At 33.9% G+C, this 27,215-nt stretch overlaps 1 protein-coding gene and 1 non-coding gene across 2 annotated transcripts; both read left to right on the top strand.

Annotated features, from left to right (window-relative positions):
* On the top strand, positions 1-22,890 carry LOC141637842 (disease resistance protein At4g27190-like). The gene is made up of 6 exons (XM_074447262.1): positions 1-323; positions 7,743-8,672; positions 8,795-10,050; positions 12,632-13,066; positions 19,353-20,072; positions 21,973-22,890. The coding sequence occupies exons 1-6, from the start codon at positions 98-100 to the stop codon at positions 21,973-21,975; spliced, it is 3,570 nt and encodes a 1,189-aa protein (XP_074303363.1). The 5' UTR covers positions 1-97; the 3' UTR covers positions 21,976-22,890.
* A 1,128-nt stretch (positions 22,891-24,018) lies between these two features.
* TRNAG-GCC (transfer RNA glycine (anticodon GCC)) lies at positions 24,019-24,089 on the top strand. The gene has a single exon. It is a non-coding gene; the product is annotated as a tRNA-Gly (tRNA).
* Positions 24,090-27,215: the final 3,126 nt, after the last annotated feature.

Genomic DNA, 27,215 nt, shown 5'->3' with positions numbered 1-27,215 from the left:
TCAAAGCGGAGTTGATGGATCCTGATAATGCAGCTAGCCAAAGAAACTCTTGTTGTCGTTGTGTGATTTCCTGCAATTATTCTCTGATCGTTATCATATGAGTGTAGCTGCTAAGGATATGATCGACAAAATCAAGAATGATATTAGCGGAACCAAACCCGGGACTGAAGATGTGACTCGGTCTATAAGAAGAGGAGAAATGGAAGAAATTCCCACTAATAGTGTAGGCTTGGAATCCAGAAATGAGCTTTTTCAGAAAATTATTAAGGCACTCGCATCCAATGATGTTCATGCTCTTGGTGTCTTTGGAATGGGAGGCTCAGGTATTTTTCTTTTTCAAGTATTGTTTTTTTTTTTCGTCTTTTATGATTTCTCTAGTGTCTTTGTCATATCATATACCTTGCTTGGTTGAACTGTCAAACTGATGAATAAAAATATCCAAGTTTATTTTGTTGGATAGTGATACGGCGTCACCGAAATAAAATAATATATTAAAATGGCTATCATAAAATTTCTCTTTAATTTTTAATCTAAAATGGGAAGGACAAAACTGTAAATTACCATTCAATAACCACCATATGATCTTATCGACGCCGTCTGCCGGCAATTGTCGTTAGCCGTGTGCCCGCCAGCGCTAATAAAATTTATCAAATGTTAAATTCAAAATTTATCAAATGTTGAATTTTGTTTAGTTTGACTTTGAGTCGGGTTATGAAATTGTAAATCTTAACCTCTGTTTAAAAATAATCTAATCCAAAACTACATGTAATTTTAGAGTGAGTTCATGGACTGAACCAAATTCAACGTGTAAAACAGAAAACTTTCCTGTAAATGTATAGTTTATGAATATAAAGTACTACAAATAGAAAAAAAAATATTTTGTGTGTTCTATATAAGGAATAGATGCAGTTTTTCATTTTTCAAGTGAGGTTTGTAGTAGAGGTGATCATTTGCGGGCTTGGCCGGATTTGGACGGGCCTACACTTGAAAAATTGTCCGACGGGCCTAATTTTGTTGTCCGTGTCCATTATGCTGGCAATGTTCAAGCACGCCCATTTAAATAGGCGGGCCGGCCCGCGGAATCGTGGTGTGACCCCCCGCGATAATGCGGAAAATATAACTAATAAATTTAAGCGGAAATTATGAAATTTTTAAAACTTATATTTCAGGTTAAAGTTTAACCTGCGGGATTCACTAAAACTCGACGGAAATAAAGTAAAGGTTCATACAAACACGATAGTCAAAACGGGGGAAAATATATATCACGAATGACAAGACGAAAATAGGTGAGTTTAGCAAAAAGATAAATAAAGTCGAACGGTCAAGGTACTCGCTAGCTCACACATGTCTTCACCCCATAAATGCACCAACTAATACTTGTCATTCATGTAAACATGAACGCCACAATTCACTTGAACAAATAAGCATGGGATCATTCATGTTTGAATAATAAGAGAAAACAAGATAGAATAGCAAATGAGCATGTCATAGGCATATTTAAATAAGTGAAGTAAAGGAAAGAACATAGATAAGGATAGGAGCATCAATCCCGGCGATCATATCGCAACTAGAAGGCTTGCATCTCACCTGTAGTGTCCGATAGGACCAAGACTCTTACATTCAACCACATAAGACGTAAACTCTCGTTTAAAAAGACATATGCCAATGACCATAAAAAGCAAGACATTTACTTTTCTAAGACTCAATTCCTCCTCCTAGTTGGACGACGATAATATATACGGTCCTAGTCTAAACCCGATTCGACAAGCGATACACGTTTCGCATCCAAGACTCGATCGATAGTATGGAAGTTGAGTACCCCGATTTCGGCAGAACGGCACGAAAGAGGCGGAAAGAGCGTGAGTTAACCAACACTTGGCAGAAAGGCACAAGTAAGGCGTAAAGATAAGTCAAGCAAGAAGGCATAGCATTATGGCATTTTCACAAGAATACAAATCATTACCAGTAGTTACTTGGAATAAATCACTCATACTTAAAATATGATGAAAACATGAAAAAAAGCAAGTAACAGCCCATAAGTGAAATATACTATACCATTTCATTCTTTTATAGCATGAATTAACATTATTATGTGTCATATATACATGTTACTTAAGCATAGTATAACAAACGATAGCAAATGAGTTAAGTAATGCGAAACACTAGGCAAAATGTTAACAAACCCAAACCGAACCACATTTAAGCTTAACCACCAAAACCGATGTTTATCATGTGAATGAGACATAAGCAAGAGCTCCAATGATAAACAAGTGTCAACACACCATACACAAGCATTAGAGCCAAGGTTAATAAGCATACCCATCAAGAAACCAAAACCCAATTCAAAACAAGAAGTTTAGAAAACGATTAAAACAATGGTCAACTTCAACCGATCATAACTTAAGTTTTAGACATTGAAATGAGATGAAACCAATTGGAGGTGATAGCTTATCCTCTTACGTTAGTAGGTCATAAGCCCAAAATGAACACGTAACGAAGGATATATGGCCATTTTACGAAAACCAGTCACGATCAGACCACCGCAATGGGCTGCTTCCCACGAGACATACAAGCTACATCTTTATCCCCAAATCAATCTTATCTTATCATTACAATCCAATTGAATACTAACATGTAATTAACAAGGAATTTCATATGTATACTTTGAGATGAAAATCAATAGTTTACGTATCCAAGCAACCAACCTTACCCATTGTTCTTAACTCAATAGTTTACAAACTAACAATTTCATTATATAATTACACACAAATATTAAGCATGAACAAGATGGTTTACTCAGTAATTCATCCATGTAACTAACCCAATTCATCCATATTAACACTCATGTAACCAAAAGACTAGAAATTTCTCAAACAACGATAAAATGGTTTCACTTACAAACTTATTCAACAATAAACATGTAAAACATGTTAAGATTCAAACTTTAACACACATATAAGTATGCTACAACATATAAACACACAAAATTGACATAATGTCGAGTAACTTATCACCGTTACCTTTTGCTCTTCACATTTCCGACTGAAAACCACTCCGGGTTGTCCGAGTTATTATCTACACACAAAAAGAACGATTTAACATGGAGTCTCGTGCCATAAAAGCCACGGCCAGAGGGGAAAGAGGGGGAAAGTTAGGGGACATTTCTTACCTAGAGAGATGGAGGGCGAGAAGAGGAAGAAATGGGCGCGAAAAGCACCGGATTCCGTTGAGAAACGAAGAAACGACATCCGTGTTAAGATTGATGTTTGTTGGTGGTTTAATGGAGTTGGTGAAAAAGATGTATGCTGAAATTTTAGTGAAAGAAAGTGGTGGTGGGGTCTTAGGATAAGGGTTAGGTGGAGAGAAAAAGTTGGTTGGTTGCTCTTAGTCAAACTTGGTCAAAAATCACATTTTGAGTCGATTTTGCGCTAGAAAATACGCCTCAAGTATACTATAAACTCAAGACGGAAAATATTACTATTATTATCATTATTATTAATATACGACTAAAAATACATATTTTTTATAGAAATTAGGCTTTAAAAAATATAATTAATTAAATAAGTCGATAAAAATATTTTAAAGCCATTTCGCAAAAGAGCGGGTGTAACAATCACCCCTTCTTTTAAAAAGTTTCGCCCTCGAAACTTCAAAGTAGGAAAACGAGAAGTTATAAAGATAAAGTCGGACTTTGCGAAATCGATAGCCAAAACATTTACAAAGTTTGATATTATAAAAATTAAAAGAGCGGGTGTTACACGTGGGCTCGAAATTAAAACAAAAAATTGGTTATCAACTTCAACAAAACTATCTACTACCAAGATTAAAGTACATTTATGAATTTTTTTTTGGGCTTGACTTCGTTTCGCTTAATTTTACATAAAAAATAATTAGTTTTTAGTTATATATATTTTTTTAATGCTATCATAGTTGTCAGGTAAATAAAAATAGGAAAATACTTATTTTTTAAAAGCGGGCCGACCTTGGACATTTTTCATTGTCCATATGTAACGCCCCCGAAAAGCAGACATGAGCTCAAAATAGCTCTTTTTATTAATAATAATGGTAGCGGAATTACAAGGCGTCACCGCCGTATTTTCCATCCGAAAAATACAAGGCTATTACAAGAATAAAGATAAATAACCTTTTAAAGCTAATAACTAATACCTCTCTAACATATTCATTCTATTAGGTCATTGATCGTATCTGAAATTCCTCACACTTGTCGTACCTGAAAAAGAATGAAAGTAACGGAATCAGCCAACCACGAGTATGACTCCGGTCACCTCCACCGGCCCTACTTACCTCCATTTTAATATTTTACTTCTTTCTGGTCGCACAAGTATAAAATAGGTCACATGAACACACTCGAATAATTATTAAATAGACATATACAACCTGTTATTTCAGCATACATTAACTCACTTTACAATTATACCGGTGCATTACTGAATAGAGAGACATTACGGAGTAGAAACTCCCCTGGGCTAATCCCTCCTTCATGTATCGACCTATGTAACTTTCACTCGTAATAATGAGAACCTTAGTTCACATGGGGCAGTGCTCCTTCTATGTACACACGATAAATTTATAATGTCATTTCTCTCTTGTAATCGTATCCTGAATGCTACAATTGCCAATAGTACATTATAATAGAAGTATTAACATGACCGTCATATGTTCATACAAAGACAGTTAATATAACATGTGAGTAACATAATGATAATATAACATTATATAGTCGATAATACTATATAACTAGTTTGACACCCGTGCGTTGCAACGGGGTAGTTAACTTAATTATAATGTTCAATCATGTATCCTAGGTATCCTGTGTCTACATATAATTAAAATATCTTTTTTTAAATAAAATAAAAGATAAAACACTTTGTTAATGAAAAAAAGGTTGTAAGGCTTAATATTTATATGTTATTGTTGTAACTGACGCATGTCGTTAATACAAACTTTTAAAAGAGCTCTCTAAGACAATATTTTAAAGACTCGAAAGATTTTGGATTGATAGCTAAGTTCAATGATACTCTTATTTTTAGTAGTGAGATCAACCCTCCTTATGATAATCTTTTGATGGGGACAATTCAACTATTTATACGTAGTATATTCATCACTCGTACATTATTTTTCAATGTGAGACAAATAATATATTTAGAAATACACCATATTTTTTCACACTTAATTCGACATTAAACCCGGCTTAATGAGCAAATACTATACTATCTATCAATATTCGTACGGTTTTTTTTCAATTATTTTTTATCATAATTAAAATATGTGAAAATGATATGAAATTTATACTCTAATGATTGCATTTTTTTACCACGAATCTAATTATATAATTTTCATAACTTTTTTTTTATACTTTTTTGCCAAATATAAATAAAAATTATAAACATCACTTGAATATAACATAGAAAATATATATCATATTGCGAAGATAATGATACTCTCTCTTAAAAGCTCTCTAAGATATACTGAAGAGACGCAAAAGATTTTAAATTGATACTTAAGTTTTAATGATGTTTCATATTTATAATCATAGAATCACCCCATCTTATGCTAATGTTTCGATATGGGACATCACACCTACATTATTTTTCAATGTGGGACATATAACATATGTGCAAATTATATAAAATACCTATGTTACTCAGACACGGATACGAAGTATCGTATCCGATACGTATCGGAGTATCCGACACGTGATTTTGAATTTTAATAGATACGGGAATACGGTCAAAGGAGTATCTTGACTATTTTTTAGACACGGATACGATACGTCTTATATATATATTTTTACTATATTTGAGAAATAAGTAAAAAAATATACTTTATACTGTATTTTTTTTGTTTTATACGTACAATTCTTGTTATAGTACTCAGTTAAGTCGTCGTTTGCTACTGTTTCCACACATAAATATTAAAATATTACGTTAAGTCGTCGTTTTTCCATCAAAATTAAGATGAAGATCAAGATGTTTCCTTTTGTTGTTGCCGTATCAGTATCGTGTCCGTAATTGGCGTATCCGATACGTATCCCGTATCGTATCCCGTATCGTATCGTATCGATACGGAATACGCCACTCAACAGACGTGTCCGAGTATCGTAGTAAAATACACAATTTTTAATATGTGCAAATTATATGAAATCTATACTCTAATGATAGCATTTTTACCGGGAATTTAATTATATTATTTCATAACTTTTTTAACGATATTTTTGTATAAGTTTTTATATAAAAATTAGAAACATTCCTTGAATATAATATAGGACACAATGATACTTAAAAGACTCAAAAGATTTTGGGTTCATATTTAAGTTCCAATGATGTCTCATATTTATAATAATAGAATCACCCCATCTTATGCTAATCTTTCAATGTAGGACAATTTTACTATTTATATGTAATATATTCACCACTCCTGGATTATTTTTCAATGTGGGACGAATAACATACTAAGAAATATCCCATTTTTTTTCGCACCTAGTTCGACATTCAAAGATTAGCATAGGATGGGGCTTACCATTGATTGATAATGGAAACTCGATACCTTTCTCTAACAATCCAAAATAGAAGTGAACATAATTTTTAGTTTCTTTTGATTATTAAATATAAAGAAAGCCATTTATTATATAGAAAGATGGTTAACTCGGAATAACCGGTTTATAAATATTCAAGTTGCGGTTTTTTACTCTAGCAACATGACACCAAATATATCATTTGAAAATTTTCTACTTAAAATAAGCATGTTACAATCATCTTCCATTGCACTACACCGAGGGGCGGATCCAGCCCAATTTACTATGCTATAGCCCTAGTAGCTTCCAAGAAAAATAAGTATACAATAGAGTGGTAAAGTATCAGAGAATCTCTTTTTTGCCGTAGTAGTATGACATTCAGTTTTCTCGCTCAAAGCGTCTTGCTTGTTCCGTCACAAGCTCAAGACCTCTCACAAAAAGGGAGAGGGGACAAGGTGGGGCACCCTCATGTGCTTCCCCACTCACCTCTCATGGGTATTTTGTGAGAGGAAATGGTATCCGTCACAAGCTTGTGACGGATATCGCCGTCTTTAATGAGAATTTGTGTTCCTCGCTTGAGACTTGAGTTCGAATCTCAACAGGACATTTTGCTTGGACTTAATTCTCTCTTATTTTTTATTTTCTTCTAGTTTTCATTTTTTTCCTTCTTAACATCTCACACATATATCATTGTTTTGAGCAGTTACCTTTTTGTCTATTTTAGTTCAAGACCGTTAGATATAGATCTTGTTTCTTTATTGAGATGTAGGTTTCAATTTCGACTTCCAACTCGTTTTAAAATAAAGTATATTTAATTACGTACATCATTGAAAATGAGTTTATTAAATTATCTTATAAACTCAATTTAAGTGGTTTTTAGTCACATAAATAACTTGAATAATTGTAAAATATTTCATTGGGTATACGCGAGTGTTAAAAAGTCGATAAAATGCAAATTAAAACACTTAACTTGTCATGTTTGGTCAAAATATTATGAAAGTGAAACGGAAAATATACTCTATAATAATATCGGGTATAACCCTTCTAATGTATTTTGAACCTTGAAAAAAAATTATTTACCCTAGATACATACAATTCCTGGTTCCGCCCCCGACTATACCAACTAAGCGCCAATTTATCAGTCGAATCAATTTCCCTTCAGATTAGGAATAATATACTCAAAACAATTATCAATTAACTGATACAGGGAAAACAACGTTAGCCAAAGACATTGTAAACAGCAAAGCAGAAGGCACGTTCGAAACAGTAGTAATGGTTGAAATTTCAGAATCTCCAAATATAGAATTCATTCAAGATCAGATTGGAAATGGACTTGGTCTAGAGTTGCATAATGTTCATGGTATACGTGAAAAGGCAATTCGCCTATATAATAAACTGAAGCCTGAAGCCGAAGGGGGGAAAAAGGATAATAACGCTAAAAAGATACTTATTGTCTTGGACAACATATGGAATAAAATTGACCTGGAACAAGTGGGAATACATCGGGCGCATTGTAAGCTTTTACTGACAAGCAGAACGAAGGATGTCGCCAAAGCAATGGATGTACAAGAAGTTAACATATTTGAGGTCGGTTTGTTGAATAAGGATGAAGCAAAGAATCTCTTCAAGTTTCAGGTTCAAAAGGCGGTCACCGGGGAGTATAATTCTGTTGCTGATAGGCTGTTGGAAAAGTGTGGGGGTCTACCTCTTGCTATTGTAGCAACAGCCAATTCTTTAAAGGGTAAAGAGTTGCCATTCTGGCGACAATTTGCCGAAGAATTGGAGAAGCCTATTTCATGTCAAATTAGTGGTGTGCACTATGAGACATTCTCAATTATTAGAACAAGCTATGAGGTCATGGCAAGTGAAGAGAAAAAGAAATTCTTCTTGATGGCTTGTTTATCTCCTATTGGTACAAGTATCTCCATTGACAACTTAATGAGGTATGGTATTGGATTGGATCTATTTCAACATGTCAATAAACTTTCAGAAGCGATAGACTTAGCACACACTTGGGCAGAAGAGCTTGTGTCATCTTCAATGCTTCTAAAAGGTGAATCTGATGAGTATGTAAAGATCCACGATGTTGTCCGGGAATCTACTATGTCTTTTGCATCAACATCCGGTATAAATACAGGTAATATTGAAACAGAAAATTGTTACCTATCGTTTTATTAATAGTCTTTGCATTTGTTCAATGTCATTTATTGAACAAATACGATGGAAGCTAATTAAATTACGACATTTAAAATAATGCAGATGGACAAATGTTTTTGGTGGACGCTATTCCTAGATGGATATGCAAAGAGACTTTCGATAAGTACACTGGCATATCACTTTTGTCAGAAGCTAATTTTGCTCGTCTAAGGGGTGTGAAGGCTAATTTGCTTCAAATTTTGCTATTGAAAGGCAATAGAAATCAGGATTCTGTTCTTGAGTCTAATTTTTTCCAAGGAATGACAAATTTGAAGGTCTTAGAAATGATATTCATGAATTTTGAGAAAGGGCTGCCAGAATCGATGGGCAGACTGAAAGTTCTCCAAACATTGCAGTTAGTGGAATGCAAATTAGGAGATATTAAGTTGATTGGTGAGTTGGGGAGTCTACTTGTTCTTAGTTTACGTGGATCGTCTCTAGAGGGGTTACCTGATGAAATTGGGAAGTTGTACGAACTTCGGTTGTTGGATATGAGTAAGTGCCGGTGTAAGGAGCCAAGAATTCCTGCTAATGTGATAGCTGGACTTTCTCTTCTGGAAGGGCTCTACTTGATCGGTAGCAGCTTTACAGAATGGGCGGTAATGGAAAGTACATCTAATGACACAGGAGTACGTACTCTTGCAGACATAGAGGATCTTACTAAGTTGGTCTTTTTGAATGTGCTTGAATTACACATTCGAGAACTTGTATTACCCATTTCTGACCAATTTGTCAAAAATCTCGACAAATTCCAAATATTTGTTCTGGAAGAAGATTTAGAGCAAGAAGATTGTGATCGAATGCCATCTCCACGTGCTCTTATTATGGCATCAAAATTTGATGTTAGCCAGGAGTTGAAAAAGGACAATTGTCTAAAGGCATTACTAAAGAAAGCTGATTTCTTGGGTTTAAAGAGTGCAACAGTCAAGAATATTGTTCCCGAGTTGGGCAAAGAAGGCTGTAGGGACTTGAGTTATCTTGTACTGTGTAACATTGATAGCATAAGCAGGATATGTGAAGGAAAAGCTCCGACAGAATTGTTCTATAATCTATGTCGCCTTAAAGTTTCAGAGTTGGAGAACTTAGAAGTATTGTTACCGGTTAATCCCCTTCCACGTAAAATGACCACATTAAGAATTTCGGATTGTAACTCTTTGACCTACATTTTAAGTGAGGACAATGTGGTAAACAAGGAATCGGATATCATTGAGTTGCCTTGTTTAAAAACGCTGGAATTAGATGGGGTTAGTAATCTCATAAGTTTTGTTAAGGAATCCAACAATGATGATTGTCCACGCCCAAGTTTCTTCAATAATAAGGTACGTGTGACGCCTTTTATACCATCTTACGGAGTACTCCCTCTCATTCACTATTTTCTTCCCTTTTGTACGGTCTCCAACGCTCTTTGACCGTATTTTTCGAGGTGTAAGTTGATTGTTACAAATTATATTTTGTGAATAATATTTTTATAATAAATATAAATATTTTAATTTTATTTATTGATATTAATTATTTTTTGACTTTTTTTTTCAGTGAAAGTTTTTAACTTTGACTCAAAAAAAGTGAAATGGGAAGATAAATAAGAATGAGTACTTTTTTTTTTTTACTATGTCCCTTTCTTATTTTTCATATTTAAAATTGGCTATTCTAATACGTAGTTGCTCATTCATGGACGAGTTTTACTCTTTTATGAACTTTTTTTCATTATTTTTCATAGCATGCCCTTTTCCTAGAAACAAAACAAAAAAACTCTCTAATTTTCTCCCTCACAAATTTAATCGAATCCACAAAATTAGTCAAATCCGTCAAATTACACAATTATGAATGGTAATTCTCGTATCGATCGAGTAAATTCTAATTCTTAATTTTATCCGTTATATTATAAAAGTATCAAATTAAAGAATTGATTTACCCAATTAATTTAGGGTTTGTTTAAACCGTTCCGACATTGGCGTGAGGAACGGCCATAAAATAGTATACAATATACTTTCCGTTGGCAGTACATGAACAATTGAACAAATTGTTACTGCGTTACTCTTTTGCTTGTTTGATTTTTTCGTTTTTCGTTTTTCATTTTTCATTTTTTTTTTTTTTTTGGTTAAATGTTTTGTATTTTTTTTTAATTGTCTGAGGAGGTTGTCAAAATGGCTGGTGGTACAATGGAGGCAGTAGTGAGGGTGGTGAATGGTGGCTAACGGGTTGTGGTGGTTGGATGGTGGTAGTTAAAGTGAGAAAAGAGTAAATGAAAGAGATAGAGAGAGAATGAAAGAAGGGTATTAAAATGAAAATCATTAAAATAAAAAGGGTATTATAGTCATTTATGTCCATGAAAGAGTAAAATTCGTACATGAATAAGCATCACCCTTCTAATATAGTCGACTTAAACTCTACATTTGTTTGTTTTCTAATTATACTCAGAGGGTGTTTGTGTTTGTGATATGTCTTTTAGCCTTGCCAATGCGTCTAATGTTGTGTCACTTGTGTGTCTGTTTTTTTTCTTCTCCTCCATGTGCTATTGATGCGTAGGTAGTGTAGGGAGGGATCACGTTTTACACAGACTTAAACCCAATTAGTTGTAAGTATACTGTATACCCAAGTATGTGGTTCGTAGATTGAAATGATTGTCATGATACGAATAAATTAATGTTTTTTTTTAGGGGGATATGAATAAATAATGTTGGATACACGCAAATTTATCCATATTTTCATTGGTTTTCAGCGATTTCATAGCTCAGTATAACTAGATTGTAATAACACTTAGTTTTACAATGCGTTATTTGAGTTTAGATGTACAATTTATGAGCTTTATTTGAAAGAATTTGAGCTTAGATGTATAGAATTTATGGGCTTTATTTGAAAGAATTTGAACTTGTTTTTAAAAATATTGAACTTCAAAAATTATAATAAAACTCAAAAATAATTTATGTAAGCTCAGCTTGGTTTTAATTTTAATTTTAATTTTGACATTAAAATATAACTTTAAAATTATAAAAGTTCGAAAAAAATACACATAAATTCAGTTAAATTTATTTGTACAATGCTGAATGCTTCTGTACAAGTAAGGATTGTACAAGTAAGGATGGCAGTGGGTTAAGGACCCTACCCAAACCCTTTGGGTCTTACCCTAACGGGTCGAGTTTGAGTCTTGGTATTTTAGACCCCACATTCTCTCTCTTATTTTCATTTACATCTACATATCATCCTCCCACTAAATTCTACCCAAAAACCATTGTGGAAGAACATAGAAAATAGGAGGAGTATTATTTATAGAATTTAAATTGACAATTCACTTATTTTTCATGTTTCTCCTTAATATATTTTGATTGGAGAAGTAAATAAAAATTTAGATCGTAGCAAGTAATAAAATGAGTATTTTTTTTGTTTTTTATCGAAAAATTAATGATGTTAATTTACAAATATTTACCAATAACAAATTTTTTACTGCAAATTTTTATCATAAAAAATCAATGAATTTTTAACAAATATTTACTAATACCATATTTTTTAGCCGCGACTTCTTATCATAAAAAGTTAATAAAATTTTATCATTAAGTTCTTTAAAAAAAGAATTTCCTTATATTAAAAAGATCGGAGATAAATTTGCGCAGAATGTGAAATAATAAATGATATAAATATTTAAATACAAAAGATTATGTCCATTTATAACTTATCATGTCCACACCTATAGTATATGTTAAAAATACCACGCACTATTCTAGGCAATATCTTTTAAGCGGGAAAAGTGGGTGTTTTGCCTATTTATTTAGAAAATAGGGGATGTAAAATATTTATGTAATAATAAAATAATATTTCGCAAAATAACCTTTTCAACTAAAAATTCCTATAATGTCGGAAATCCAAATTACAAGCTATTATCATTCATATTTGGTTATGTTTCAGGTTGCATTGACATCCTTGGAGAAATTGTCGTTGAAAAATAACATGAGGATTGTAAAGCTTTGGGATAAGGAATCGAATTTGCACAATTTTCAGAATTTGAAGAATCTACAAATTAGTCAATGTAGAGAAATGGAGAGTATAGGATTGCCGTCTATGTTTCTTTCTCTTGTGCAACTTGAGACCCTATCAATAAACAATTGCAAGAAGATGCAGCAAGTCATTAGCGATAGAAGTGAAACACAAGAAATTCCTAAAGAAATTATCCTATTTCCCAAATTGAAGATCCTCGACATAGAAGATATGGAGAACTTAGAGTGCTTCTATGATGGAAGTTGTAAAATGGCATTTCCAAGTTTAGAAACGTTGGGGCTTCATTGTAAACGCATGACAAAATTTGCGGGGGGCACAAGTTCAACGGCCTTTTTTCCCAAAACGGTAATACTTCCTCATCTTTTTATGTCTCAATTCATATTAGGACTCATTTAAATTTTCAATATTTTCACACAAAAAGAGAATATACAAATAAACACCCCAAAGAGTGTGTTTGCACTTTGTAATTCTTATCATTACTTGATATAATCTTCACAATATTTTCAATGATTACGGGTGATGTGTTATAAAGAGAATTAGTCGAACACGGGATTGGATATAAAATCCGTTCTCACTTAACTAACACAAGTGTTTCTTTCTCCACATTAGAATTATATACTCCCTCGAATAGACCTCCATTTCCCCCCACTTGCCCTCCCACTCGCCTTATTGTGAGATGCTTTGATGTTTGAATATAAAGAAACTAAAGATATGAGGTTCATATAAAAAAAATTACGCAAAATGGATCTACCTCGTGAAATTTTTTCCCGCTCACCAACCTGAAGTCCTAAACCCTATTTTCCTTATGCGTCTGTCAATACCAATAAACCCTAAACTTTTCAACTCTCATTCGGTTGTACATCAGACAAATAAGACAAATCTTAAATCTCAAATCTGTACATGTTTCATCTTCTTTGTTATCTCTTACTACTCCCATTCAGTCCAAAGGTTACAGTTGCTTTTTGGCACTATTCATGGTCGTAGGGAATCTTTGATATTATTCTTAATCTATAAGACAAAATATAGTCATGTGAGATCTTGTTTGATTTATAGTCATGAATGCTATAAGAATATCAAATTTTTATAATTTTTAATAATGTGTAACTAAAGATATGCACGTTACAAAACGTGCCTCGACAAGTGTGATAAAGCAACTGTAACCTTTGGTCTGGGAGTATGTTTGATTGAAATATGCCCTTTTCTATTGGATTGTATTCAAAATGCATCAATTTGAGGGTTTTGCGAAACAGGTATAGTAATTCAATTAATATAATCTACAGAGTAATTTGATACGTATATTTTGATTTGATTAATATTTGTCGGCATTGAATCATCATCTCATTTCTTTTATCCGCTTTAAAATTGATTTCATAAGTTCCATGTTAGATAAACATGTTTATCGAATCTATTTAATCTAGGAGGTCAAGATAGATTAACCATGGAAGAGCACTCCCATTTTTTTAGTTGAATCCATGGACATATTGTTAAAAAAAATTTGATCCAATGACTCAATGAGGCTACTGGTATGCTCTAATTATTTGATTTGTTTAAACAATTCTCATTTGTAATATTGATGATATATAAATTTTTACTTATTGTATTTATAATTACTCTATTTTATTGATTTAAGATTGTTTCTAAATAATCAAGATTTAAATGCTTCATTTTAATTGATGATATATAAATTTTTACCTATTGTATTTATAATTACTCTATTTTATTGATTTAAGATTGTTTCTAAATAATCAAGATTTAAATGCTTCATTTTAATTGCTTGTTGTCAACTTTGTTACGGTACCTTTTTAATTGATAAGTATGGTAAATTGCAATTCTAAACTTAGGCTTTTCATTGTTCCGGCAATTTGAGTTTTTTTTTTCCTTTTTTTTACATTCATTTAAATTTGAATTTGAAATTCATTATTATAGTTTAGTTCTTGGGTGAAATTATGATTTATCTTTGTATGAATTAACGGGGTATTATGTAAGGTTAGCCTTTCGAATACTAATCATTATTTAAATTTTTATTTTCAAATTTACACATTTTGCTTGCATCATAATTTTATTTCCCACAACAAGTTCAAATTTAATTTCACCAATATTTAAATACTCGAGTTTTTCTATTTGAGAGGACCTTATAATGACGACGTTTTACCGGTATGTTGGCTCATTTTATTTTTATTAGTGTTTAGAACATGAAGGGGAACTGGGGAAGGATAATTTAATAAGTGTGTGAGACGTTTTGAATTATATTTCGTGAGTTTGATACTTTGAACAACAGTAAGACATTTTACCTAAAAGATCTAGTACACTTTTGGCCCTGTAATTTTCATTTTTCACCTATCAGTTGGACTTAAGTTCTTACTTTACCCTTTTTGTTAGTTTAAGTAGTCCAATTATGTTATCTAATCACTGAGGCTTACACAAGATATCGAGTAGGTCTCTCTTACGACGATCTTATGAGAAAATGTCAATATTTTATGATAAAAAATGACCATTTATTGATAATATGTTAGTATGTTACTCCCTTCTATTCTCTATGTTCTTCCACAATTGTTTTTGGGTAGAATTTATTGGGAGTATGATATGTGGATGTAAACGATAGTAAGAGAGAGAATGTGGGGTCATAAGATATCGAGTAGGTCTCTCTTACGACGATCTTATGAGAAAATGTCAATATTTTATGATAAAAAATGACCATTTACTGATAATATGTTAGTATGTTACTCCGTATTACTCTCAAGTTGTCACTTTTTAACCAAAAACTGTAAAATGGTCATATATTTATCCGTCTTATTTCATATATAGAAAGTTCGTGTTAAACAACAATTTGCCCAGGAGCTCATATAGCCTGATTTTGATATAAGTCAACAATATATATGAGACGGGAAAGATCATGTAATGCTTTTTATAGCCTTATTTCATAATTAATGTGTATAAAACTTACAATTGTGGTTTTTGAAAAAAATGATTTGGTCATAAAATTAAATCAATGTCTCATTTCTTATTTGTTCAAAGTTTCTCATATAATGACATCTCATTTCTATCATAAGCAATCCATATTTGAGTTAATGGAGTAAATGATAAGTAGGTTGAGATTAAAAAAAATGGAATTTTATATAGATGCTTCATCACTCACATAGTCACATCTAGACGAGTGGTTGTTTCTACCCATGTTCCATACATTCTCTTATAAAGTGATTAAAACGTCCCAATTATTACTCACATTTAAAACAGTTATATCCGTTTTGAAGTTACTATTTTGTTTTTCCCTAAATATTTTACTTTCGTTTTATTTGACATATTTAACTCTATTTAAAGTTAATACATATACTTCCATATTAAATAAGAATTTGTGAAAACTTTCTTGATATGGTTTTGAAACAACATTATAAATATTATTTTATATAATTCTGTGCAATTTTGCACAAGTTTTAAGCTAGTGTATTATATTATAAACTCCTTTTTTTGACGGTTGATAAAAAAATCAAAATAAATGAAAATGAGTACTGTTATATGATTAATATAAATTCTGTCTTATGAGATGGGAGAGTGGCGAGAAGGCGAGTGCTGACTTTAGAGTTGGTATTGATATGGAGGGTTAAATTTAATTTGTGTTGGTTCAAACATATTTTAGGGTTTATAGCATTTACAAGTGCACAAATTCTCATTATAGACGGATACGTATAGACGGATACCATTTCGCCTCACAAAATACCCATTTGACATAAAGTGGGAAGCACATGGGGGGTGCCCCACCTTGTCCCCCCTACCCATTTTATTAGAGGTCTTTACCCGTCTGTTCGTCCCACCCGTCTATACCAAGACCTATTGTTACAAGTGAGTTTGTATTAAAATATAGAGAAAAATTGTTGATTACAACCTTTTAAAAATCACTTTTTGAAAATTACATCTAATATATCACTTCCGACAGAATTTTACTATCAAAAAATAGACTACGGAGAATATTGACGCCATTTTAAAATTTGTTCACTTAAACATACTTTTTATGACGAATTTGCCCCTTTCTTTTTACCTTTACTTTCTTATTTGTCACATTATCTCTATATCCCCATCCACCTCTGAGACCACTCTTACAACTTGTCCACCACCATATCTCTTACATAATCTCAACAACCACCACAACCACATGCCCACCTCCACCACAACCCGCCGTTCAGCCACCACCTTCATCACCATCACTGCTACTTGCCCAAATTCGCCACAACAACCGCCACCCATCTACCTCATTCACCTCCATCATCATTACCCCTTGCCCACCATCACAACCACTGCCGTTCCAATGTTCCACCACCACCATCGCTTGCACCTGGTTCACCTGAAACCCTCTCCTTACTCTTAACACCCCCACAACACTACCACCAAACAACAACAAAAATCCCTGATTTATGAAATTCTTGTCAAGAGAATGGTGTTTTAGGGGTTAGGGTGGTGCTTCAGAAGTTTGAAGTATGAATATTTGTTAGGGAAACATTGATGGAGGCTGATTGGTTGGCCGCCGCAAATGTAGGCCCAGTGGTCGGGCCAATTTTGACATCATGGTGATGGTGGTGGTGTTAAAAGGCATTAGGTTGTGGCTTACAATGGTGGTGAGCAGTGTTGCTTTCGGAATTGGTTAAGAGTTGTGATGATGGTGATGGCGTCAGGTAGTGAGAGATGCGAAAATGTTGGAGCTTAGTGGGGTGACCTATGTTACTCCGACACGGCTTGAAGTGTCGGATACGGGTGCGTATCCAAGTGTCGGACACGGCTATTTTATAAAAAAATGTCAAGTTTTTGGTCTAAAATGAAGTGTCTAAGTGTCATACCAATGTCCAAGGATCGAGTGTCGGACCCGGGTACGTGAGCCCATATGAAGTGTCAAAGTAACATAGGGGGTGACGGGTGTGGTGGTCGTTTTAAGAGGGAAAGGTTTTAAGAGGGGAAGTAGTAAGAGAAGGAAGAAAGAACATGTAAGTTTGAAATGTTATAAGAGGAGTATATCGGTCAATTTTTGACAAAATTCACCGGAAACGTCATCGTGGTGCAATTTTCAAAGAAAAGTGATATTATGGATACAATTTTCAATAAAAAAATTATATAAGGCTGTAATTTAAAAAAGTGGTTTTTAAAAGGTTGTAATCAACAATTTTCTCTACTAAAATATAAAATAAATAGTGTTATGTATGTGTTTATGATAAAAAATAATTATATATAAATAGGTAATATTATACTCCCTCCCGGTTTTTTTTTCGTTTTTGAGGCGACAATTTTAATTTACTTTTTACAAAAATATAGTTCAAAAAATATAAAAATTATACCATTAAATTTCTCATGGGAAGAGCTTTCATATGAGTATACATTGCATGATATGTTTCATTTTATTTCTCGAAAAGTGAGAATGACATTTATAAAAAACAAAGAGAGAAAAAAAATAGACATACAACTATAAAGTAAAAGTATACTCCCTCCATTCAACTCCACTTTACAACTTTCATTTATCACGTTTGCCAACGCAGTTTTTAGACGATAAATAACGTTAGCTGCGTGTTTGCAAAAATTATAAAAGTTAGATATTTTTAATGTACTCTTAAAGACGAATCAAATAAGATCCCACATGAATATATTTTCACTTATGTATCGAGAGAAAATTGAAGTTGAATGCCCGCTTGTGAATAGTGCGCAAAAGAGAAACTTGTAAAGTGGAGTTGAATGGAGGGAGTATATATTAAAGCATAATTAATTATTCCTATATAGCTGTATATAAGGAGGGGATAGTTTTTAAAGAAATTTTCGATAACTGTAATTATATTAGTCTTTTACGTCATAATTGTTTAAAGTTTTGTTTTTAATATTTATGCATTTGATTAAATTGTTGAATATATAATCCCGTGTAATTTTGTTACACAGGTATAAAACTAGTTTAGTTTAAAGCAAGTCGTCGGGTGACACACCACTCAGCGACTTTGGTTAGTTCTACCGGGTACACTTAGAATTGTTTTTTTTTTTTTGCATTTTTATGTTAAGTCGAGTAACTGAGCGACTTTGCTTCAAGTCGTTGAATTTCGAGTTGCTCAATCATTTAGCAACTTATGTGTTTTCTGTATGTTAGTTTTTTTTAGGAAAGCTATAAATTCCCGATAAGTACACGCTAATACACAGAAATTCTCAAACATTTACTCTTCTAAGTTATCTTGTGGGCCCCAGTAAAAAGAATATTGCAGTATATAGAAAAGGGTTCTTTAGGTACATTGCCCATATTTCAAGTGTATTAGTTCATACTTTCTTGGAAATATGGGCACCCTTTTTTTTAACAGTACTAGTGAGGGGATTAGTAGGTGAGCGAGCGACTTTATTACGACCCTAACTTGAATTTACGTGAAACCATTTTCTATAATAAGTTTCATCTCAACCCTAATTCTTAATTTTTTTTATTTATTTTTTTAATCTAAACACTACTTGTTGAAAAATTATCTTTATTGTCTTCCGCCACATGCGACCTTATTACTTTACTCGGTTCCCTCCCAATAAATAAATAAATAAAGTCTATAAACAGGAGGAGATAAGAGTATTTATTCACCGCTACTGAAACTGGTTGACTGAATTAATTAATTAATTAATCATTTAATTGCAGATTGAATTCCCCTGTTTGGAGGGACTATTGTTGTATGAGCTGAGCGATGAAGTGAGTGTGTTATGGGACTTACCTGAGGGAGAAGGTCAAGGAATCTCATCTAACCCTCTTCCTAATTTAAAGGCACTCTTTATCAGGAAAATCAAGTTGCCATCGATCGTCTTTCCGAGTTTGTCTTCGCTCACTTTACAGTTCGTAGGCACATATTCCCAATTTCCAAAATTGGAACAACTGAAGATTGAAGGTTGTCCAAGCTCTGTAAAACAATTTATTGAGGAGGATGGCTCCACTGCTATGTTGAATTTTTGTGGTCAGTTGAGGCGCTTGAACCTCGAATCTGCATTGAACATGGAGGTCGTATCTTTACATCTTTTCAAAAGTCTTCGTGACGTTTATATATCAGACTTGGCATGTGAATATTTATTCTCAGCCGATGGGGGCTTTCTGCAATTGCAGTCGCTTGAATACCTAACAATTAAAAACTGCCCAAACTTAGAGGTGATAATCCGAGGAGGTGACAAAGATACCACCGTTGTTTTTCCTCTGCTTAAGACATTAAACTTGCGGAATTTGGAGAGTATGAGCAAGTTGTGTTCCATTTCGGACATCCCACTTCACTTCCCATCACTTGATGACCTCGACATATATTCGTGTAACAAATTGGAGTCTCTTTTCTCCGGAGAACCAAATCAAGTCGTAGAATTACCATCTTTGGAAGAAGTGACAATTAGAGGCTGTGATGCCATCAAGTCTTTCTCAACCAGACCTCTAAAAGCGCCTAAATTAAGAAAACTAATGGTATTGAACTGCCTCGAAATGGAGTGGTTTTTATCAGGAACCTCAAATTGCAATGCGACTGAACAGGCTGAGTCTCGGAGAACGTCGGTGTCGGGAATGCCCCAACATGAAGTCATTCTTGCCTGCACTTCTAAGGGCTCCGAGGTTAAGAGAACTATCTGTAGTAAAATGCAACAAATGGGAGTGGCTTTTCGACAGAGAACCAAATCAAGTCGTAGAATTACCATCTTTGGAAGAAGTGACAATTGATGAGTGTGATGCCATGAAGTCTTTCTCAACCAGACCTCTAAAAGCACCTAACTTAAGAGAACTAAAGGTATCTAACTGCCCCAAAATGGAGTGGTTTTTATCAGGAACCTCAAATTGCAATGCGGACACTGAACCGCCCTCTCGGAGAACGTCGATCGTCGGAATGCCCCAACATGAAGTCATTCTTGCCTGCACTTCTAAGGGCTCCGAGGTTAAGACAACTATATGTAGCAAAATGCAACAAATGGGAGTGGCTTTTAACGGAGAACCAAATCAAGTCATAGAATTACCATCTTTGGAAGAAGTGCAAATTTATAAGTGTGATGCCATGAAGTCTTTCTCAACCAGACCTCTAAAATCGCCTAAACTAAGAGAACTAACGGTATCATACTGCCCCGAAATGGAGTGGTTTTTATCAGGAAACTCAAATTGCAATGCAGATCTGGAACTGCCCTCTCTGGAGAACGTCAGTATCAGGGAATGCCCCAACATGAAGTCATTCTTGCCTGCACTTCTAAGGGCTCCGAGGTTAAGACAACTATATGTAGCAAAATGCAACAAATGGGGGTGGCTTTTCGACGGAGAACCAAATCAAGTCATAGAATTACCATCTTTGGAAGAAGTGCAAATTTATAAGTGTGATGCCATGAAGTCTTTCTCAACCAGACCTCTAAAATCGCCTAAACTAAGAGAACTAACGGTATCATACTGCCCCGAAATGGAGTGGTTTTTATCAGGAAACTCAAATTGCAATGCAGATCTGGAACTGCCCTCTCTGGAGAACGTCAGTATCAGGGAATGCCCCAACATGAAGTCATTCTTGCCTGCACTTCTAAGGGCTCCGAGGTTAAGACAACTATATGTAGCAAAATGCAACAAATGGGGTGGCTTTTTCGACGGAGAACCAAATCAAGTCATAGAATTACCATCTTTGGAAGAAGTGCAAATTTATAAGTGTGATGCCATGAAGTCTTTCTCAACCAGACCTCTAAAATCGCCTAAACTAAGAGAACTAACGGTATCATACTGCCCCGAAATGGAGTGGTTTTTATCAGGAAACTCAAATTGCAATGCAGATCTGGAACTGCCCTCTCTGGAGAACGTCAGTATCAGGGAATGCCCCAACATGAAGTCATTCTTGCCTGCACTTCTAAGGGCTCCGAGGTTAAGACAACTATATGTAGCAAAATGCAACAAATGGGAGTGGCTTTTCGACGGAGAACCAAATCAAGTCGTAGAATTACCATCTTTGGAAGAAGTGCAAATTTATAAGTGTGATGCCATGAAGTCTTTCTCAACCAGACCTCTAAAATCGCCTAAACTAAGAGAACTAACGGTATCATCATCGCCCGAAATGGAGTGGTTTTTATCGGAAACTCAAATTGCAATGCGGACTGAACTAGTCTCTCGGAGAACCTCGCTATCGAGGACTGCCCCAACATGAAGTCATTCTTGCCTGCACTTCTAAGGGCTCCGAGGTTAAGACAACTATATGTAGTAAAATGCAACAAATGGGAGTGGCTTTTCGACGGAGAATCAAATCAAGTCGTAGAATTACCATCTTTGGAAGAAGTGACAATTGATGACTGTGATGCCATGAAGTCTTTATCAACCAGACCTCTAAAATCGCCTAAATTAAGAGAACTAATGGTATTTAACTGCCCCGAAATGGAGTGGTTTTTATCAGGAAACTCAAGTTGCAATGCGTACCTGGAACTACCGTCTCTGGAGTACGTCATTATCATGGAATGCCCCAACATGAAGTCATTCTTGCCTGCACTCCTAAGGGCTCCGAGGTTAAGAAAACTATCTGTAGTAAAATGCAACAAATGGGAGTGGCTTTTCGACGGAGAACCAAATCAAGTCGTAGAATTACCGTCTTTGGAAGAAGTGACAATTGATGACTGTGATGCCATGAAGTCTTTATCAACCAGACCTCTAAAATCGCCTAAATTAAGAAAACTAAAGGTATGTAACTGCCCTGAAATGGAGTGGTTTTTATTAGGAAACTCAAATTGCAATGCAGGCCTAGAACTGCCTTCCCTGGAGAACGTCACTATCGTGAAATGCCCCAACATGAAGTCGTTCTCGCCTGCAGTTCTAAGGGCTCCTAAATTACAATTCGTGTATGTCGATGACAAACCCTATCCAATTCCTGAGATTGAAGACTTAAATCACGTCTTGAAATCTGCAAACAGCAGTGAGCAGACTGCTGCTGATGAAAACGACTTGTAAATTAAGGTGCAATTGGGATCAGTGGTGGAATACAGCGTGGAAACAACAAGTTTGCAACTGAGGATGATGATGGTATGCATGACTCCCAAAAAAATTCCTGTGTTTTCTTTTCGATCTGCTTTTGTTTTCTTTGTTTTGGGAGTGTTTTCTTTGTATAATAAGGCTTTACATTGTGAACTTTGTGTTCGTTCTACATCTTTTTCTTGGGTATTACTCTGTATATGATAACTCTTTGGCTTGTTTTTGCCTTTAAAATTTAGTGTCTACTGTTTTGGAATTTGATTTCTTGTGTCATATGAAACTTGAGAGGCATATTATATGAATGAGAATGAGAATCCCTCTTTCTTTAGTTTTTCTTTCTTTGTATACAACAATGGAAGTACATTTGTAAGTAATAGACAAGTAATGCCTTCTTATAACTTGCCTGAACAACGAAATTACGTCTTTCACAGTCCAAGAACATGTTGACAGTCCAGTTTGCCGCCTTCTTAATATTATCCCTAACTGTTGAAAAGCTAATTTGTTTGCGAGTATTTTCTTTGTATAATAACCCTTAGACGACACACTCTTACCGCTTCCGGTTCGTAAACCTAGACCCAAAGAGCCTCCACTCATTGTGCACTTAATTCTTGTACAAAATTCTCAGTTTTCATTGAAATCCCACGCCTCTAAATTAAAACTAACTTGCACAATTTAATCAAAGTTAGCAACTTTACTACAAATATTGCAAACCCACTTCAAATTTTGTCAATTTGATGTGCAAAGTTCCAAACTTTCCTCTTAAAATTATGAAATTTTAGTCAATTTGATCATAACACAATTCAGAAAATCTGAGATTTTGTACAAAATGCAAGAAAGTTACCAACTTTATTACAAAGATCACAGACCCACCTGAGATTTTGTCAATTTGATGTGCAAAGTTCCAAAATATTTTCATTTTTTTATATCGGTTTTTTTTGTGAAAAAAAAAAGTTACAAGGGCGATGTTAATGCTGATGGGATTCAAATCCATGTTACTGTCACTCGTGATTTTATAAATAATGATCAAAAATTAGACCATCGCTTACAGAGTTATAGGGTTGATATATACTTTTATTTTCGAGCATTATTTCAGGAAAAACGATTATACAAACTTTATCCACCTATTCTTCACATAACATGAAAAGTCATTTTGTAACTTCAAAGTTTAGTGACTATAACTTTAAAAAAGTAGATGATACAAATGACTATAACTTCAGTATAATTCATCTGTTCAAACATTTCCAAAACATTGTAATAAACTTGTAAACTTTGTTACTCAAGGTTTATAGAAGCACAAAATCTCATAGAAGACGTGTAAAAGCAAAACTACAAGTACATACTCGCAAGGACATCCGACAAGAAAGCACCAGTGGTCTAGTGGTAGAATAGTACCCTGCCACGGTACAGACCCGGGTTCGATTCCCGGCTGGTGCATTATATGTTTTTTAATATACGTTTTTTTGTTTAACATAAAGCAAATGGATTTTAATCATTTTGGAACAGTTAACAATTTAACATCCCTACAAGTATACAACAGCCTATATTTATTTTAGCTATTAATGAATAATGACGTACTACAACGTAATTTTCTTGTATCATCTGATTTACGTTTGTAGTCGAGTATGAACACGAAATGGAACAAGGGATGCGCAAAGTTGGCCAAGAATGATATTATTCCTTTCAATGGATGTAATACTAAACTATTGGGTTTGATTATACAAGGTCAAAGACAAAAGTTGGCACAAGTAAAGCCAAGTCACTAAATTAGTCTTTAACTTCCACTTTTAAGTTATAGCCTAACATAACATAAACGTAAGGTACCAGCTACCGGTAGAAAAAGGCCAATAAATTAGTAGGAGAATCTTTCTGGATCTTGGATTTATGTAATTTCATTGTTTACACCAAGTTTATGTCTGTCTCCCCATATGATGCAAAATGTTTTTGACCATTTGGACTTGTAGGTTTTGATTGAGTAGAAACCGTTTAATAGAAGACTAACTGATTTGGTTCTGTTAAAGACTACTTAAAATAGTAGTATTAGATCACAAATTCTCATATCGCCGTCACAAACTTGTGACGGGTACCATTTCTTCTCACAAAATGCCCATTGAGAGGTGAGTGAGAAGCACATGAGGGGTGCCCTACCTTGTCCTCTCAATCCCGTCACAAGCAAGACTAGCTGGTATTAGATTACTCGTACATCAGAATGCGTAAACAAACTAATAGAATAATGACACGAATTTTATCGAGATCGCTATTATTAATTTGTTACACAATACAAAAGAAAGTATAATTTTCAAGTCATACGATGAAGTTTAGAATAAAGAGATTGTCTTTCTAAAAATAATATAGATTACAAAACAATGACATGAAATAGTTGAAAATAATAAAACCTCGAAACATCAAATAATATGGGAATAAATTATCTTTGAGTGATCAATATTATACTCCGAACTTTTATCGTTTTAATTCCTACTCACCCCGTAAAACAGCTAACCCTATAATATCGCGCCACCTCGGCTTATGCGTGCAATGCCATTGGAGTAGGCCTTGCAAATATTGTTGTTGTTTTATGCATGTAGTTAATGAGTCATTAACAAACGTCTATTTCAAATGTGCCACGGTAATGATCTTCATATTTGGATCAAGTTCTCCTACCACAAATTCTCATTGAAGACATGACATATCCGTCACAAGCTGAAGACGGATACCATTTTACCTCACAATGTACCCACTTTTTCTCTCTCTGCAACACTATTCATGTGGTCCCCTTTCTCCACTAACCCATTTTGTTACCATTTTATCTCACAAAATATCCGTCACAAATGGTAACCCGTCACAAGGAAGACCAATCGTACTACAAATAACTTGCTTGTTAAAATTGGCTGGAAAACGTCAACATAACTTGCAGATATAGTGAATCACTAGAACCATGAATAAATAACTATAACAACGCCTAACTAACAAATCTGGAGTTGCACGTCAATTTTAAGGCCTAACTTGCTTGTTGCCCCAAAAGGCCAAGAGAATAATTAATAACTTCCGATAGGTGTCATTTCTCATCCTGCTATCAAAGCGTGTCATTATAGACAGGGATATCCGTCTATAGCTATAGACGCGTCAAATAGTCACCAGTACCATTTTCATGTGATAAACTACATGTTATAGCTTAGGAAATGACATAATACAACTTTAGAAGCAGACTCATATTAACCCGCAATTACTATCTCTGGTGTACATCGGCTAAACTCCGTAATCTATTAGGCGTATACTTAGACCATAAATAACCCCTTAAGATTGCTTTTGGTGGACATGAACCCGGTCGTCTTTAGGGAATAATTTCTCCCAAATTTTAACTAATAGGCTCCACCTTGAACCCGGTTGTCTTTAGGGAATAATTTCTCCCAAATTTTAACTAATAGGCTCCACCTTTACGGATAGCAATCTCATTTTATTATTGTAGTATTACGCATCTTTCGATATATTAACTATATGAATTTCATATTTTAGTACTGAGAAAGTTAAAAAATGTTAGATAACTTGTGGTTGTTATTAGAGAATTTTTAGGAATATTATCATTAAAGAATATATTATCGGTAGATAATATATTATAGTTAGGTATTATTATCTTTAGGAAGATCTTTGGATTATTTCCCAAGGCATTGCTACTATAAATTGTAATCGTTTCATTAATAATATTCACATCATTCAGTTATATCCCTTCTCTATTATTAACAGTTGTAGAACCTAGCACTCCGTAACATTTTAAAATCAATTCAATAACTCATCATAAATTAGTGGATTTTTTTTTATCTTAGATGGTAAAATTTTTACTCAAACACATTTAAATCTTCAGTTTCATACTTCTTTTCTTTTACAGATTTAATTTTATGTAATTTTGATGGTTCATTTTGGTCGTCTTATTGTATGAGACTTTTCAACTTAAGAATTTGTATGAATTTTATTGTATAATTCTCTAACATGTGCTGTTCGTCATTAGAAAAATAATCAAGATCAATAACTGGTCCTAATATCTCATAGAACCGACGTTGTACAAATATTGATCATTCACACATTTTCTTGTTATAACGACATAACAAAATAATTTCGTGAGTAGAAAAATACTTATTCCATATAATAATGAACATCAATGCTAACTTTTCAGCTAATTTTTATATATAATTTCAACTTCTATTATAAATTCATATTCCCTAGCCTAACAACCTACATGTTCGTTCACAAATTAAATTCATCATGTGCATTCTTAAATTTCCTTCCTTGTTTAATTTTTTTATGCCAATACTTAAAAATAATTGACTTATAAATTAGTTTAATTTTAACTCAATAAACATGTGGATATGACTTAAGATGAATAAAACTTTATCAATATGTGCCCATGCATCATCCTACTCATCATCAATAAAAACATCATTTAATCATATGTAAGCCATGTGAGAACATTGATGATCATCAGCTTCAAGCCTTTGATTTGAATCTCAACAATCATTGAGATTAGTTAATGACTAAAATACCCTTCAAAACATGTGGAAAATAATGAGT

Source organism: Silene latifolia, unplaced genomic scaffold (genome assembly GCF_048544455.1).
Source record: "Silene latifolia isolate original U9 population unplaced genomic scaffold, ASM4854445v1 scaffold_150, whole genome shotgun sequence".
In the NCBI taxonomy this organism is placed as follows: domain Eukaryota; kingdom Viridiplantae; phylum Streptophyta; class Magnoliopsida; order Caryophyllales; family Caryophyllaceae; genus Silene; species Silene latifolia.
The sequence above is the reverse complement of the archived record's forward strand: the minus strand, read 5'-3'. Positions and strand labels throughout refer to the sequence as shown.

Bases quoted from the DNA above. Each gene is read 5' to 3' on its own strand.
- LOC141637842 (XM_074447262.1), top strand. From the start codon at position 98: ATGAGTGTAGCTGCTAAGGATATGATCGACAAAATCAAGAATGATATT. The intron at 8,673-8,794 runs GTAATATTGAAA...AAAATAATGCAG, and splicing joins AACATCCGGTATAAATACAG to ATGGACAAATGTTTTTGGTG. The intron at 13,067-19,352 runs GTAATACTTCCT...ATTTAATTGCAG, and splicing joins CGGCCTTTTTTCCCAAAACG to ATTGAATTCCCCTGTTTGGA.